Source organism: Acanthopagrus latus, chromosome 8 (genome assembly GCF_904848185.1).
Source record: "Acanthopagrus latus isolate v.2019 chromosome 8, fAcaLat1.1, whole genome shotgun sequence".
NCBI classification, from domain to species: Eukaryota; Metazoa; Chordata; class Actinopteri; order Spariformes; family Sparidae; genus Acanthopagrus; species Acanthopagrus latus.
In genome coordinates, this window is record NC_051046.1 from 28,543,006 (window position 1) to 28,561,020 (window position 18,015).

Consider the following 18,015-nt stretch of genomic DNA (forward strand, 5'->3'; position numbering starts at 1 on the left):
AAAAAAATCTATAACAGTTCAAGTATTATATATATGACCCCAACACAAACTGTCCCTTTAAGGTGGACTGCTACTGTCTTCCAGCAACAACTATCCAGGCGATATCTCATGTGCCTTTCCCGGCGTTTTATTTTAGTATTGTTTCTTATATTGTTATATGTTTCTTGTTTTAATGTTTCTCAGTGTCTTCTTACTTGTTTTTAATGCAATTTTTGATGTCTTTTAATCGTATTTGCATGCTCCTGTAAAGCGCTTTGAGTTGCCTTGTATCCGAATTGTGATATACAAATAAACTTGCCTTGCCGACCTTGCCTAGCACTGAACAAGCATTTTAAAGGTTGCTTGTCATCTGACAGTCCTGACGAAGCATGAATTCAGTCTTTTTACAAGGCAACATTATGATTTTATTTCAGCGTCCTTTTGTTCGAATTTTGCAGTCAGAGCACAGAGAAATCGCTTTGTTTTGGGTTCATACCGATCATTTACTCACAGGAGTACGGCTACACAAATACTTTCAATGCATTTGGTCTGAACGCACCGTTATACATTTAGACACTGACACAGAATAGGTCAGTAAAGTTGTTTTAGGGTCTTCCACTGATAAGTACATTACACAAAAATAAGCTATATAAACACAGCTGTAACAATGAAATATGTCACCTTTTAGAAGCAGGGTACAGTTCCACGGTCACCACATCGATGCCATTCCATGCAGCTACACTGACGCCACAGAACAGACACTGCAGTGCAATGATCGCCGACTGGCTGAAGCTCAGGAACAGGAAGAAGGTACAGCCTGCTGAAATGAGCATCGATCCACCTGAGGAGATCACACAATTCTATTATTGAGTCCTGTAGATTCTATTATTGTGACACACTGTATTGATACAACACTTTTTCTGTTTGTTCTGCTTATAACCAAAAAGCCAACTGACATTGTGACATTGGAATTTCATGCTTTGAATGTGGTCTATATTTCGAAATAAAAAAATCAACAATCATAAGCAAAGGTTGAACACTTCTGAACATCACCTATGATCTTGACCCTGCCAATCTTCTCCATGTAGAGTGCTGAGATGATATTGCCTGGCAACACAGCCAGACTGCCCAGGAAGCTGACCAGGTAAATAAGTACATCGTTGTCCTCAACAATGTTTAGGTGGCACCCATGTTTGCTGTGCTCAAAGGAGGTGTTCTCCATCCTACAGTCGATGAATTTCTCCTCCCACAAGTCTACAGAGAAACAGGGAGAACATGATACTGGATGACACATTTTGATGGAAGATTTTAATTTCATAAAATGTTCTAAGTTGCTAATATTTAGTCCTGTATACAATATTTGCCATTGGATCATGACTGGGATGTCTTTAAATTCAATTTTCAAACACTTTTCAAAGGAAAAAGTAAGTAATTTAGACATGAATGATCTGGTGCTTTTTAAGGTCCATCCAGGGAAGGGCATTGTAAATTTAGATCCAGTGTACGACAGTTCATACAGGGAGGAAATCAACAGTGTTGCAGAGTGGTGGAAAAGAAAACAATCTACTGCTAGATTTTTAGCAAAACCAAGGAGCTGATCGTTGATTTTAGGAAGAAGGAGGAAAAGAGTTGTCCCTGTCTACATCAGCGTAGCTGAGGTGGAGCAGATGACTGTAACTAGCTTCTAAGGAGAACGAATAGAAAGCATCCAAAAATCACAAACTGGTATGGTTCATCATGGCTCAGGACAGGAAGGCTATACAGTGGGTGAATAAAACCACCCAGAACATCATTGGCATCATCTACAGCAGGGGTCTTCATCGTTTTCCAGGCCAAGGGCCCCCAAACTGATGGAGAGATGGAGCAAGGACCCCCTACTACTATACATATATATAGTATAAATATTGCAAATATTGTATTATATTGTGTTTTATATTAAACTGGTCCTATAGTGCCATGTATAAATGTACCTTGTTATTATGCATTCAGTGCTAAGATTTTCAAATAATATACAGGTTACTATATTCATGTTTTTATTCTAAACATGTGCAAGGTACAGTGAGTAGGGTGGTCATGTCACTGCCATTCATAAACATAACATAACATAATAAAGTGATGCCTGCCAAGATCAACAATATCTGCCACTTGCACGTAATCATGCATAAAAGCTATTCAAATGAACATTTTTAAAACATAAATGTGGAAATGAAAATTAGTGATGCTTCTTAGTGCCACTGGAATTGACAGATTCACGTTTTATTTTTAAACATACATGTAGTATGGGCAGTGAATCCTCAAATCATCCATGGATTGCATACATACTCCCACATGAGTGAGATGTCTGACCCTGATGAGTCAGCATACAACTTGTCTAACCTTGGACGTATGGAGGTTGTCAGGCAGAGAGTCATATCAGCCTCAGGCTGCAGTCTTTACCTGTATGTGTCTTTCAGGTAGGTGAGTGAGGAAAATCCACTTTCACAAAGATATGTTGTAGCAAAGGACAACAGGCTCATCACTGCTTTTGCTGCCAGTTGTTTAAAGTCTTTCTGGCAAGATATCCAGAACTGCGTGAGTGGTTTAGTTTCATATATGTTTCTGAACTCGCGGTCAGTGGACAATTCAATGAGCTGATCTTCCTCTGTCACTGCCAGGCGTGCGCCGTCTGCTACGTTGTCTCTGAATGGAAACTGTATCTTTGTATGTCTTGTCCCTGCACCAGGTGTCAGCCTCAGAAAAGCAGTTCCTAAACTGACCATGGAGATCCTCCAAGTGCGCAAGAATCGTGTGTGTTACGGGAGGCGAGAGCGAAGCAGAATCTTCCAGCTCATCCACTGATGGAAACATGGAAAATATTCCCTCCCAGACACTCTCCTTCCATTTTCTGATCTTTTTGACAAAGCCTACAGCTGAAGGGCATGTGTGTTGCGACCTTGCATAGAACTGTTAAGATTGTTCAGCTCAGCAAGATATGCAAGTTTGTTGATCCAGACACTGTCGCTGAAAAGTGCAGCCAGCTCTGTGCGCTATTGGAGAAGTAAAAACTCCTGAATAGACATGCATAATTCTAACACACGTGCTAACACTGTTCCACATGAAAGCCAGTGTGCCTCAGAACGATACAGTAGCACAGTGTGCTCCTCTCCTTCAGCAGCACAGAGATTAGAGAAGAGCTGTGTTTGCAAAGCACTCTTCTTGACTATATTCACAACTTTCACGACCGAGTACATAACATCAGACAGTTCAGCGCTCATTTCCTTGGCAACAAGTGACTCTCTTTGCAGCATGCTGCGCATCCAAATCACCTCTGGAGCCACATCCCCGAGAAGCGCGATTAGGCCACTTTTTAATCCAGCCATGGCTCTTGCGCCATTGGTGCATTTTGCCCATGAAATGTCATTTTCTCTGAAGAAAGCGTCAATCACTTTGAAGATTTCAGCACTTGTTGTGTGTTCAGGAAAGCGCTTACAAAACAAACATTCCTCCTGCGTTTCACTTTGATCCACACAGCGCACAAACGCCAGAAGATGTGCGTTCTTTGATCCATCTTGTTGATTCATCCAGGTGTAATGCAAATGCATCTGGCAATCTCACCTTCTCTATCAGTTGCACCCTCACATCTGATGCCATCTTGTCAATACAACGAGCAATGGTTGTGTCCGACAATGGAACAGTTTTCAGTTCATTGATGTCAATATCATTCCCATACATTGTTTTACAAATGTCAGTTGCTGAAGGCAATATTAAATTCTGGGCAATCCGAGGAGCAACTTGATAAGAGCATTTCAAAGCTAGCTCACCAACTTTGGCTGATTTTTTCATCAATGTCTATTGGCCTTGGAAGGATTTGAGACAAGTTTGGAAGTATTCAACGGATTTGTCTTTGAAGTGTCTGTGGGTTGTCTCCAAGTGACGCTGCAGCTTTGATGGCTTCATAGACTTGTTTGACAGCACAGTAGAACAAATGACACGCATTGGAAATTGAATGCCATCTGTCTCTGTGAAGGTAAAACCCGAACTTCAGATAATTGTCTGTATATTTTCGGGTCTTCTCTCTTTTACACTTACCCTTTACAGCAGCAGGGCCCACAGCAGGTACATCGTCACTTTCATTTTCACCTGCAGCTTCTGAGGCTTCTGTGTTTTTTTTTTTTTTTTTCTTTTGTAGTGTTACAAAACGATCCATTTTTTTCATGTTTTCGATCCAAACATAAACACTAGCTGCTGGGATAATAAGAATGGGCTCTCGGCCAGTCACAGGGAACCTGACAGAGCCGGTGCGTCACATATGGCCTCATGATTGGCACAGCAGCGATGGGGCGGGTCCTCCTCGTTGATGGGACCAATATTGTGAATGAACTTAAAAGAGGTCCTGTGTGTCGCTGAATGTGTGCATTGCTGACTGAAAGACATCCTTAAAAAAAATGTCTAATCAACCAAAACTTCTTTCGACTCCCCTGCTGTACTGCCGTGGACCTCCGAGGGGTCGTGGACCCCCTGTTGAAGACCTCTGATCTACAGAACATCAGCTACACTGGTGAAGTGAGATGTCTGCAAAGAGGTGAAAGGATACTAAAAGAAAAACACCCAACCAGCCAGAGTCTGTTCACCCTGCTGCCATCTGACAATAGATGCAGAGGTATCTGCTTCCATACCACCAGACTACAGAGCAGCTTACCCCAGCTAAGAGGCTTCTGAACTCATCCTCAACACTCCAACATAAAAATAATTATATTTTTATGACTATAATGTTAAACAAATTGAATCTTACATATCAAACTTCCATTTTCAAATGATATTCCAGGTTGACGGACACCACTGATTGTCAGGAATATTTTCTGGGAGCGCCAAGCAGTCAGCTTGAACGCTGTAAATGGAAATAGTGCTGTAGCACTTGTGCATAATGCTAGCCATTTTAATCCCAGGGCTTGCCTCCCTATGTACAAAACGAGTTCCCCCAAACATATTTTGCAATCATTGCATCCTGGGTTTAGCTCCAGCCAAAATGATGGTTTAGACGCTGGTTTAGAGAAATGGAAGCCAGCTTTTTTCCCTCTTACAGAATGACAAGCTCAGCAGCCAGACCTTTCTCCAGTGCTGAGATAACGCTGTGGAGAAAGGTCTGGCTATGTAATGCTTGCCCCCTATCAGCTCATCTCACTTGAGTACATCTCTTCATCCATTTTTAGCGTACGGGTAGCTAAGCTCACCAAACTGTAGCCCCAATACTGCTGAAACTTTAGTCCACTTAAACTCATTACAAATTATGAAGTCCATCACTCAGTTTTTTCAAAACCTGTAAAACTGTAAAACATATCTCCTCCCACAATTTTTGCTCAGTTGTCACCAAATTTGCTAGAGAGCATCTTCAGACTGTCCTCCACCAATGAAGCTACACAGCAGGTCTCACTTCCAGCCAATTAGCTCAGTGAGTTAGGAGCTGGTTCTTGGTGTCAGGGGTTGTGGTTTTGAGACCCAGTAAGGGTGATGGTGGATCAAAATGTCAAATGTCCTCAACATAAAACACAAGACAATTGTCCCGATGGTGGCATCACAGCAAGCCTCTAAATTAAATAAAAACAAATAGCTTGGACCGAACCATTGGTGAAAGCTGACCAAATTTTGCACAAAGGTCCAGTCTCATGCCAGATTACCTCAGCTGTAAACCCAAGCCAATAGTCCTGATGGTGGCGCTACAGCAAGCATCTAAAGTTCAACTACAAATCAAATAACAGCTTCAGAACTTTCATCAAACTGTAGCCTCAATATTGAAGTTTGAATTTTGTACATTTAAACCTATCAAAAATTATGAAGTACACCACTCAGTTTTTTTCAAAAACTGTAAAACTTCTTACCTGTTTCCCCTCTCCTCCTTTGATCAAAAATTGAGCCTCAAAAACTGAAAATTTTCACAGCATTTTACATTTTTCTTTCATGTGAACAGTTGGAGTCAATGCAATAATGACATAGCTAAACATCAGCTATTCACTTATGGAGTAAATCAATCATTTTTAAAAAACAAATTACCAACATCTCTATGCTGCAATACGTGTATTTTCAGATTTTTGTCTTGATGACTGAATTTTTTTACAGTGGTTTCAAATCTGTCTGCACAACAGTGAATGGCTTACTCAATTTGTTAAGCCACTGTTGTATTGCCACTTGCCAATTAGCTCAGAACGTTAGATGACAGTCTTTGGTTCCAGAAGTTCAAGCCTCAAGTGGTCCAAAATGAACATTGTTGTCAACTGTCTTGTCTTCCTATTCTCCTGTTTGTTGCTCAGAATTGCCAAAAATAGCCCGGACCTGACCCATCGCTGCACAGCAGCTATAATTCTTCTTTGTTTCAGCCTCAGCAGTAGCTGATGTTTCAAGGCTGATAAATTATTTGCTTAAAGTTTGTAACTGTGCTTTGTGTACAGATGTTTCTGCTTTTGTATGACTTGTTTGCTGCTGCATTACCGTAGTGACACCGCGGCTCTGAAAGGCGGGGCTGCACTTGATAACTGTCGACACTAGGTGACAGCAGAGTGCTTGAATCATGATGATAAAAGTAAAAATTCTGATGACATTATTTTACTTTACACCCCATTTAACCACAGTATGCTCAGCAATAGCAGAGTGGTACTGTCCTTATTTTGGCTGGCTGACTCCACAGGAAGTGGATATATGTAGTCTAACTACATGTTACTATTGAAGGAAGCGTGGACATCACTGTTAATTAACTGTGGCAAAGTGTAGTACAGCCAGATTAACTTGTGATTTAACATCAACCAGTGGTGCAAGTATAAGGAGTATAACTATGTTTCAATTGGCATTGTGTTTACCCATTTCTAAATCCCCTCTGCTGTGCGTCTTCATTATATTGTTTTAGGGAACTATAGGTAACTGCATACCTGTGGATTTAACCGTCACAAAAGCTAATGTAGTTCCTCTGGGATTTAAGCTGTTATTTTTTAAGTTTGACAATATCTAACCCGAGACAACACATTAGTTAAGGTTGTTAAGGTCAGTGCCCGTTGATAGATGTTGTTGATTTTGTTCAAATACGCCAAAGTGTAATTTTATAGTTTATTGATTTTTAGATGATGGGGCTGGCTAATATGTGCTAATGGCAGTTGCCACTTGTTACCATAGCAATATGGATAAGATCCCTTACTTGGTCTTATCCGTATGTACAATGTAGCCTGATCCTGGATCGGTCCCGATTTTATTAACTCACCAAGCCCTGGCGCATCACAATCAACGTCTGAGACAGAGTGATAATGTTTCATGTAAATGTATCTCCCCTCCTTGAATCGGCACCTTATCGTGGTGGAGGGGTTTGTGCACCTGTATGATCCTATGAGCTATGTTGTCCAGGGCTTAATGGCCCTGGTAGGGTCTCCCAAGGCAAAAAGGTCCGAGGTGATGGGTCAGACTAAGAGCGGTTCCAAAGCCCCTGATGAAAAAGATGACAACGAGGAAGTTTATGTTGCCCGGAATGGCATCACTGGGGCCCCACCCTGGAGCCAGGCCTGGGGTTGGGGCTCGCAGGCTGGACACAGCCTGAACGAGTGATGTGGGCCTCCAGTAGGCTCACCACCCATAGGAGGGTTTCCCGATCTGAACCCGAGTGGTGATTTGTTACAGGACTTCAGTGCCAGTCACAGTTTGTCCATAAAAAACACCATGTTAAAGCATTCCCTTTTGCCATATGTGCACGTGGCACCAGGATGCCTTAGGATGGAGGTCAATGATCGATTTTGTAGTTGTGTCACCTGACCACCGGCCATATGTCTCGAAGTCTTGGGTTAAAGGAGGGCCTGAGCTGTCAACTGATCACCACCTGGTAGTGAGTTGGATCCGTTGGCAGGGGAGGAAGCTGGACAGATTTGGCAAACCCAAACACATTGTGAGGGTCTGCTGGCAGTGTCTGGCGAGGGAGGCTGGGGACATTGAATCCGAATGGACCATGTTCTCCACTTCCATTGTTGACGCGGCTGTCTGGAGCTGTGGCCGGGTCTCCGGTGCCTGTCGTGGTGGCAATCCCCAAACCCGGTGGTGGACTCCGGAAGTAAGGGATGCTGTCAAGCTGAAGAAGTAGTCCTATCGATCCTGGTTGGCTCAGGGACTCCTGAGGCAGCTGACGGGTACTGGCAGGCCAAGTGTGCGGCAGCACGGGCAGTCGCGGAAGCAAAAACTCAGGTGTGGGAAAAGTTTGGGGAGGCAATGGAGGAGGACTACTGATCGGTGGGGTGCTCCCTTAAAGACAGAGTGAGGAGCTCTGTCACCCGGGAGGAGCACAGAGTAGAGCCACTGCTCCTCCACATTGAGAGGAGCCAGCTGAGATGGCTCGGGCATCTGTATCAGATGCCCCCGGGACGCCTCCCTTGGGAGGTCTTCCTGGCATGTCCCACCGGGAAGAGACCCTGAGGAAGACCTAGGACATGCTGGAGTGACTATGTCACGCGGCTGGCCTGGAAATGCCTTGGGATCCTCCCGGAAGAGCTGGAGGAAGTGTCCAGGGAGAGGGAAGTCTGAGTGTCCATGCTCAGACAGCTGCTCCCGCGACCCGGTCCCGGATAAAGCAGAAGAAGATGGATGGATGGATAGATGGATGGTAAATGTATCTCTCATGTACACAATTGCATGTGATACCCGTGTTTTTTTCAGACTGAACTCTAAATGCCATTGCTACAGCATGTTATTACATGTTTTCGTTTAATTTTAAGTATTGTTTATTGTCTGCATTGCTGCACTTGAGATGCTGTACTGTAACTGACTTACAATAATTGTTCTACCTGGAGATGACAAGCGAGGCCGGTGTGTGTTCCCTGGGCTAAACAGCAGCCGGCAGCTCTGGTGGTCACACTGTTTAGCTCATTAGGCTACGTTATAATTGCGTCTTTGTTATTAGTGAGGATAATATTAGATGTTGCTTACTGTCTATAGCCTATACTATTTACAACACCAAGATCTAGTTAATAGGCAAAAACAAAATATAGGTTTATCCGCCAGAAGCTTGGCATGGAGCCAGCGCTTGATTACACATTATGTGCAATAAACTGACCGTAACTTTAGATAGTCCTAAGTGGCAAACTAATATCCAACCAGGATTTTGATTGGACACACAGTAAACCGCTTATAAATGCACTTAAACACACACTTTGATATGAACTGTGTCAATGTGTAATTAAAACAGCTTGTCTGGTTTCAGAGGGAGGAGAGAGAAGCTCAGGGCCCTGATGTGTTCACTGCAGTCCGGACTGCTCACACGTGCCACCTAATGGTTGTTGGTGCACACTACAGCTAATGCAAAGTCAGCTGGATAAAATGGAAGTCCCCCCTCCGTTTCTGCTGTGTCGCATCACCTTTAACCTCTGAAAGGAGAAATATCTGTATGCTATCTGTCTCTGTAATGTTTGCCCTGCCTGCCTATCCTCTTGCCTGCCAGCAGCAAACCAAAGACAAACAAAGAGTCATCCTGGAGGAGCCAAAAACAGCTAAATTCAATCTGAGCTAATTCTTGGTAATTGAATAATTTATCTATATGGCATCAGGAAATTATGTGTGTATCCATCAAGAGAGCTACTAGCCACAACCTATGAACAAATTAAAAGGGTTTTGTTCTGACTCCTGTATCCTATCTGAGCAACAGGCACAATATTGGTGTCTGAGAAACATGGCTCACATGTGTCCCACTTGTTTCTCATCTCGGCCCAATTGGACCCACTTGGGTCAAAGTGAAGATGGAGCCAAGGACAATGTGCTTCAGTTAAAATCAACCCAGTCTCACAGCAAAGCGTGTAACAGACCCGCTGATTGTTATTATGAGTGTGACCACTTGCCTCACCTAGGCACGAAAAATACAAGCGTGCATGAAGGTGCAGTACCAGCAGCACAGGATGAACATAGTACAAAGAGCCACACAAAGTACAAAGAAGTCCACGGCAGGAGCAGAACAGAGATGACTGGATAGTGAATTCATAGGACTTTCCCCTAGGCGACCAAGGTTTGAATGCCAAGAGAAGCAAGTAGTCGGTAGTGACTGATTGAAAAAAGCTATTATTTCAAGCTAAACCCTGATGTTATCCTAAACCACATCAAGCAGTTTTGGTGGCTAAATGGATGTTGCATGTTTAATATTGCTATTGTGGCCACAAAATGAGACCATGATATTTTGATGGGTAGGTGAGGCCAGACATGTTAGTGACACAGGGGACTGGTGGCTTTATTACATATCAGAGGGGATTCAGGTGTTCATTTGCTTTGTTCCACAAATTAATATTTGACCTCAAACCTGCATTTACTGATTCTTCCAAACCCACGGTCCAGCTGAACCTACCTGTGTTATAGAAGACAGTGGAACGGATGGTGCAGTTCTCAAACACTGTGTCTGTGGACCTGATGTTCTCAAAGTGACAGTCTTCAAACAGTGAGTCCTCAAACTTCACTGACTTCATCTCTATACTGATAAACCTATGGGGATGGGATGGGAAACACACACACACACACGCGCACACAGACGCACACACCAACAGACAAAGAAAACATGGCGTCTGACTTCTATTGTAGCAGCACAGAATCAGAATGGGCTCAACTGTGGTCCAAGATGGCAACAATTTATAATAATGCTGATTCATGGAAAAGAGTCCATTCTGTCTATTTTAATACTGCAAAGATCATAGAAGTTAAATAATATACAGTAGTGTAACATACTGTATATCTGTCCTGAAAATGTTTTCATGCGGAGGTGAAGCATCCTTGAAACTATCATTTTTTTTAGAGAAGCTTGAAGTAACCCCAAGTGTCTAAGTTTCCCCCTAGCTCAACTGTTGTTGGGGTTTTTAGGCATTCTAATGCAGAAATGTTACATATATATCTTGGCACACACAAGGTAGCATTGTTGTGCGCCATCTTCACCCTCTCTACAGGTAAACAGTTGATCATACAACACTCTTCTGTTCTTCCACTAGTGCATACATTTTAATGCACAATGAAGTTCTAACATTGAGCAAGAGCGCAAGACAAATTTATGTGATATGGGGAGTTGAAACAAAATCAGGAGCTTTATCTTTCCAAACTTCACCTACATGGATAACCTCAGGCTTCCGCATGTATACAAAATAAAAGTATGCTGTGTATAAAAATCGGAAAATAGTGATGAATTAAAAGTGTGAAGCCTTTATAAACCTTTCAAGGTTTACTGTCTTCACAGTGTTATTCAGTGTGTTTTTGTTGTGACCATTAGTATATGCAACAAAGTGAATACCTGTAGACATATAGCTAATGTTTCATGGGTTCCGGGGCATCACATGAAACACAAACATGAAAACACAGCATGCAAACAATTTGTAATAACAAAATAGCTGAGAATAAAATGATTGAAATATCTAATGATAGCAATTCTGTAAAGCACAGCTGTCTTAAAATGTAAGGCTCTGACTGTGTCTAACTGTTCTCACACTGACTGCTTCCAAATAGCTAATAATGTTGGTGTTGAAACCTGAGCATTAGCACACAGCAGTATGTAAAAAGGTAGAGAGAGTGCAGTAGCTTTATTGAATAAAGTGATATATAGTTCTGTACAGAAACGGTTCTTGAAATAAGTCAATATTCTTTTCTAAGCACGTACCTTGCATTTGTATATAAATAAATTAAATAATTTAACAGGTTACATGTTATACATATTGTAAAGATGGTTTGTTATTATACTGTGCCAGCCTGTAAAGACATATAAAAATAAAAAGAACATTTTGTTTTACTGTTTCCATGTTTGCCATGTCAGGGGTTCCCAACCACTGGACCATGGAACAATATCGGGGCTTGGGTAATGGACCATACAAATCCAGTAGCAAACAAGAAGGCTGATGTAATTGCCATATAAATACTCCATTGTATTTTGTTATTTAATTTCCTTGAAGTGCAATTTTTTATCATTATATTTGAAGAGGCAAATTATTTTTATTAAACATGAAATGTTAAAAAAAAAAAAGCTGCTCAGGTCAAACAGTTTTCCAGCAGCCCTCAGTCTTTACATTAGTTATCATTATTGATCTGTCAGATATTTACACTGTCTGGGCTTTACATCTGAATCCTCACATCCCATTTGCCAGAAGTTTTTGTGTTGTTAAATACTTCAACAGGCTGAATTTAATTAGTATTATATTAACTGTTAATATAGCAACACTTATTTATTGTGTGCTATTTCTCATAAGGATTGTCCAGCATGTATTCTTTTAACAAAATAGCCTAAACTTTAAAAATCAGATCAATAAGGTAATAAGGTGATAATCTGTCCAATAGAGCAAAAATGAAAAGTTTCTATTAGATGTCACATAGTTGAGTTAGTATCTAAAGCAATCAGCTGTTAGATCAGGTGACAGCCAGGCATCTGCAGTTCCGTCTGTTTTGTTCAGTTGATTGTGTTGCATTATGCTTTTATAGTACTTCATATATTCTGACATGACATTAGCAGTTGATTGGCAACAGTTGTCCATATTGTCATGAAGGCTGGGAACCCCTGCGCTATGTAATCTGAATTCAGTCAATAGAGAGTTATTTTAATTACTATCTATCTCGTGCTTTTATAAAAGATTAAAACATAGAATAAGTATATATACCTCAAACCTGAAAGTAAAAATGTCTGTTTGCTGTGAAAGGTGAAACAGTGAGACTTACTTGTCATGGATGTATTCCCCTTCTTTATGGATCTGGTTAACTAAAGAAAAGTTAAAATGGAAGTTCTCCACTCGTTCTCTGTGGAACACCTAAACAGAGACAAAAATACATCAGCTTTCTGGGCTGGTATTTACAAACCCAGCAATGTCAATTCAAAGCATGAATATGCTTATTAGTTTAGATCAAAAATTATATGAGTTACTGTACATGGATTACCTTGACTTTGGACTCATACTCCTCATGCTGAAGGTGTTTGATCATGTCAGGGAACCAAACAGACAGACCATAGTAACTGTGTCAAAAAGCAGATGGAGAGAAATCTGAATCAATGGAGGATGCATGAAACAGTCAAGTGCAACCCTAATAGAAATAATCCAGCCTCTTTACCACATTGGATTCTTGTTTCTTTTATGTTTATATGACTGTGCTCTTTGGGGTAACCTTTGTGGACTAGCAGTCTGAGATGCCTGTTATGTTCTTGCAACTTACCTGCTTTAAATTGGGCTGTGTTGTCAACTGCAACATTCGTCTCTGTTTCTTCATGATCGCCATCACTCAAATGTTTCCTATTAGTTCAGATGATGGTGTTACACATGACTTTTAAACTAACCTGAAAGCCATGCAGAACCAGATGATGGCCATGAAGAGTGTAGAAAACCTCAGCTCTGCAGACAGGAGAGATGCCACGTTCCTCAACACCTGGAAAAAATATGCATATACCAAAGTGAATCAAAAACCAATATGCTCTCTGTTCACAATAAACCCATCAGACATATTGCTCCAATGCAATGCTCTGTTGGCATACAATTCATGTGGATGCTACATGGCACAAACCATCCAACATACTAGAGCACTCCCCAGTGGAAGTGCCTGACCAAGGACAATGCACCCTGACACATTACAAACTGATCAGGAATGGTCAGAGGAACGTGACAAGGAGCTCAATGCACCAACCTGGCCTCTAAATTTTATCGTTCAAAAACTGATCTAGTATCGGTGGGACGTCCCTGAACAAGTCTGATCCTTGGAGTCCCCCCCACATGAAGACCTCGGTAGGTGTCCTGTGGTGTCTAGCACAAGGGCGTTGGCAGTGAATGCCCTGGGTCCTGTGGGCAGTGGGGTGGGGCCTCCATGGATTGGATTTGTTCTGGCATGCCACAAGGATGCTTGGTTATGTTGGAATCAGGGGGCATCACTATTCCAACAGAATGCTCACACGTTGTTGTCTTTTAAAGAATATCATGCTATCATGCATATCAGTACAAATGAAATCAAATGATAATTAGCTGACTTTTTAATTTTCTATGACCTAACTTATTGAATGAGATCGCTTATTCATATCAATTAACATTAAACAAAACAGTAGAGAGAAACTCTGGGAGCTATTAGGACTGATTGGCCTGTGGTCTTCTGGTCTTTGGGGCTCTGTAAAGAAATAGGCAAACAAGGGAAGAGTACAAAAACAAACTTACATCCACCCTCCTCTCAGGGCTCAACAAGTGAGCAAACATGTAGCTATTTATTTACATACCAGTTTACAGAGTGTTAGTGAGCGTACAGCCCATCGCTGTACAGCTGTTCCTGTGGCAGCTTGAATTTCAATAAACTCATCCTCTGCTGTCTTAGGAGCATTGATGTGAGTCACCTGAAAAAACAAAATACAGTTTAAAATAATATCTGATCTGTGTCCTGGTGGATACTCCTAATCATAACTGAAATGATTAAAACATCAGTGTGAGCTTTTTTTCTGGACCTTTTGGTTTTCAAAGCTTTGCACACACTTAGAACCCATGCCTCTCAGCATGAGCAAAATTCTGACAACAGAAACAACTTTGTCTCCAGTTTGCATGGTGAAGATTGTGTTAGTTAAGATATAGTTCAGCCTTTTACTTAAACCACATTCCATGTCACAGGTTATTGTTTGTACCCCTTCATTTCTTTCTGGACTATAGCTTATAGTCAACTGTCAACATTGTATGGACAGATGAGAATGTTATCTATTCTTTCATCTGGTGTTTAGCAACAGAGCTAACAATTATCCCTTTAATGCAATCTTCCTGAAAAGACTATACAGATCTTATAAAATCCTAAGTGGGCTGGCTTCTGATCCTGTCTGAACCTGGTATCTGTGCAGATGAATGGTCTGTCTACGCCAAAGACATGACATATCTACCTTCACATTTAGCCTACATGAATACTGTAAAAATGTTTACACTAAACCTTACATTATTAGGTTGTAGAATGTACTGCACTGTGCAAGCTGTGCAATGACTACATGGGGAGACAATTTCAATGCTGCCGTTATCTAATCACTGCTCATCTGTTCATATGTAAATAATATAGCTGTACTCTGTTTCATGCATATTGTTTAGCTACATGTACTCACAGTAAAGACTTTTTCTGGCTGTCCTTTGGCTCTCCAGTTGGTGTCATGGACCTGCTTCAGGATCATCCATGCCTCATCATGCTTGGCATTCTGATCAGCATACACACAAACATAAACATATGCAACCAAGCATACAGACAGTCATGGAAGAATCCATTTTGCTGTTTGTTTCCTTGCATTTTCTCCTAAGAGCCCTGCACATGATGCAGCTCAGCCCTGTACATGCACAAATTTGACATTAACACCATAAGTTAGAGGTAGTGAGCACTGAACCTATGTACAAGTATGAAAACCCAACTGAACAGAGATTAAAGCAGCAATCGATTAGTATAAATGTGTGATCCATTATTGATTTGTTTATTATCACAGAGGGTCTGTCTTCCTGGCAGAAATCACGTGTTTAGGGGTTATTTTTTACATTATTTGGTTAAGGTGGTTCAGGCTTAATGAAACCTTTGAACTGCAAACTGCTATTCCCTCATCTTGTATGTCTCAGTCTTACCTCCAAGAGGAAGCGGGGGCTCTCAGGCATGAAGGTGAGTCCGACCAGAGAGGCAATAGCAGGAAGAGCTGTCACTAGGACAAACACCCGCCAGCTGTGGAACTGGAACTCTGTACCCATACTGAAACCCCAGCCTGCGTACACACAGACACACACACACACACACACACACACACACACACACACACACACACACACACACACACACACACACACACACACACACACATTAACAAATTTATCTCATTACACAACTAACACCATTCATTTAAAGATTTTTGAAAAATTAAGTAAAGTCCATTCTTTCCACTTTTTTTTATCACTGGTATCAGTGTGCTGGTCACCTTTAGTTTAGCCTTTAGTTGTCCATTTGTAACAGCTGATCATTAAAGCTGAGATGTTTTGAGTTGTTCTGGCCAATCAGACCACCCCTCAATCAATCAATCAATCAATCAATCAATCACATTTTATATGTATAGCACAAATTCACAACATCTCATAACACTTTCCAGACTGAGCAGGTCTAGACCTTCTAGGTTGCCCCAAGCACAACAGGATATCTGGCATGAGAAAAGATTTTCAAGATATAGAACATGAGTGCTGGTCATTAGTTCTCTTTATGCTAACAATCTTTTATTGTATGTTTCAGAGCCTCACACCTCTATCCCTCTTACTATCATCACATATCACAAAATCACAAAAGAGTAAACCTCAGTGACATAAAAACATTGCCCCTCTTGCCCATCCAAATGTAATTTATCAGTGGATTGCAATATCCAGACCATTCTGCACCTGATCCAACATTAAATTAGCGATTTAAATACAGTCTCACCACAAGTTAAAGTTCTTACCATATCTAGGTATTATTCCCCAAGCAGTGAATGAAGCGTAGATCCCACCGATCATCCAGAACATACACAACCAGGACAGGTGCTCTCCCCTCTTGTCCATCTGAAGGAACTCAGAGAAGTACGAGTACACAATCGGCACTGTGCCACCAATACTGAAAGTAGAGAGTGTGACAAAGAGAAAATAAGGAAACAAGGAGAGTCACAATTAAGTAATAATTTCAAAATACAACCTCAGTGACATAAATCTCACACAAAGAAAGAGATAGAATTAGATGCACATATGAATGTATTTAATGTTTTTGCCATGACAGAAAGGACACTTCCTAACTCAAACACCAGAGGAACCAGAACTCATGTCTTTTATATATATACATATGTATATGTGTGTGTATATCTATCTATCTATCTATCTATCTATCTATCTATCTATCTATCTATATATATATATATATATATATATATATATATATATATATAACCAATGCATGTCTCTCTCCCCAGGCTGGGATGTTATCACACCGTAACATACCAAATAATAGCCGGGCGTTTATTTGTTTCACTCACTTAACAGATCAGACGTTTATTTGGGACTAGGCAGCAATTTGGGCCAGGCGTTTAATTCTTTCTTCTCAAAATTGAAACGGATGAAAATGTCTAAGGGTGTGTGTGTGCGCGTGCGCGCATGCAGTGCGCAAGAGCTCGGCTTTTGTTGAGGGGCACAACAAAAATATTTGCACCGGGGCCTGTCACCATGACGTTACGCTACTGCTCCCTGGCATTATTTCCCGACCAGCTTAACAGGTGGAAGGTGTTTGACCCTGAAGGTAAACACAAACTTCGGCTCTGGAGGAAATCATCTCCCCTGTGCTTCTTGACCATGGTCGGGAGCTAAAGAGGAATGATGTAACACTGTCTTCTTGTCTGCAAGCGTTAATTTTTTCCCAAAAGAGAGTAAGGCGAGTAACAAACTCATTTAAATTTCAGTAATTGTAATTGCGTTACTTGTTTAAAAATAATATTTCGTTACATGCTCCTTACCGCTGAAAGTAGTGGAATTACAGTAAGGCCTAATTTGTGGCGCCTTTGTAGTGCTTTACTCCCAACACTGCTTATAATCCACTGGAATATTGCTACAGAGGATAATATGCAGATTTTTCTTTAACTTGGTATATTTTTTTGTTGCTTGAGACTGAGAGAGATGCGGCAATAGAGTTGATAACAAAGTCAAGGTAGCCTATTAAATTAGACCACTCAATCATTGTAATGTAGGCTAAATAACATAACCCACCCAGATGTCACCGGTAGTGGCACAAGCACTGGCACCTCTCGGCAAACAGTGGCACCTTCAGCAAACAGCAGCATCTGCCGCGACTGCTAGCAGCACCTAGCTAGCTTTTCCTTACATATCACCTTTCACTAAGCCAGCTGAGTTAACTACCATCACAGCTCAGCCAAGGAGGCCATTCATGTTTCCATCTCATGCGGGGATGAGCACCAGCTTCTTGTCCATGCATGCTCGATGCATGTTTCCTTCACACACCGTCAGCAGGCATAGTTCAAAAGAAACATTGCTGATAAGTTTCTTTTTTTTTTTTTTTTTTTTGCTTTTGCGCCATTAGTCCAGTGCCGACTAT

At 41.3% G+C, this 18,015-nt stretch overlaps 1 protein-coding gene across 1 annotated transcript in view; it reads right to left on the minus strand.

Annotated features, from left to right (window-relative positions):
• The window catches only part of LOC119024792 (synaptic vesicle glycoprotein 2B-like), a 58,969-nt gene that overhangs the window by 4,949 nt on the left and 36,005 nt on the right, over positions 1–18,015 (minus strand). The window contains exons 5-14 of the mRNA XM_037107908.1: positions 16,382–16,533; positions 15,531–15,664; positions 15,029–15,118; positions 14,174–14,287; positions 13,253–13,341; positions 12,859–12,934; positions 12,643–12,731; positions 10,307–10,440; positions 1,033–1,233; positions 661–820 (exon numbers count right to left, since the gene is read on the minus strand). Of these exons, the coding sequence (XP_036963803.1) occupies positions 661–820; positions 1,033–1,233; positions 10,307–10,440; positions 12,643–12,731; positions 12,859–12,934; positions 13,253–13,341; positions 14,174–14,287; positions 15,029–15,118; positions 15,531–15,664; positions 16,382–16,533 (1,239 nt within the window). The remainder of the gene's footprint in view (positions 1–660; positions 821–1,032; positions 1,234–10,306; positions 10,441–12,642; positions 12,732–12,858; positions 12,935–13,252; positions 13,342–14,173; positions 14,288–15,028; positions 15,119–15,530; positions 15,665–16,381; positions 16,534–18,015) is intronic.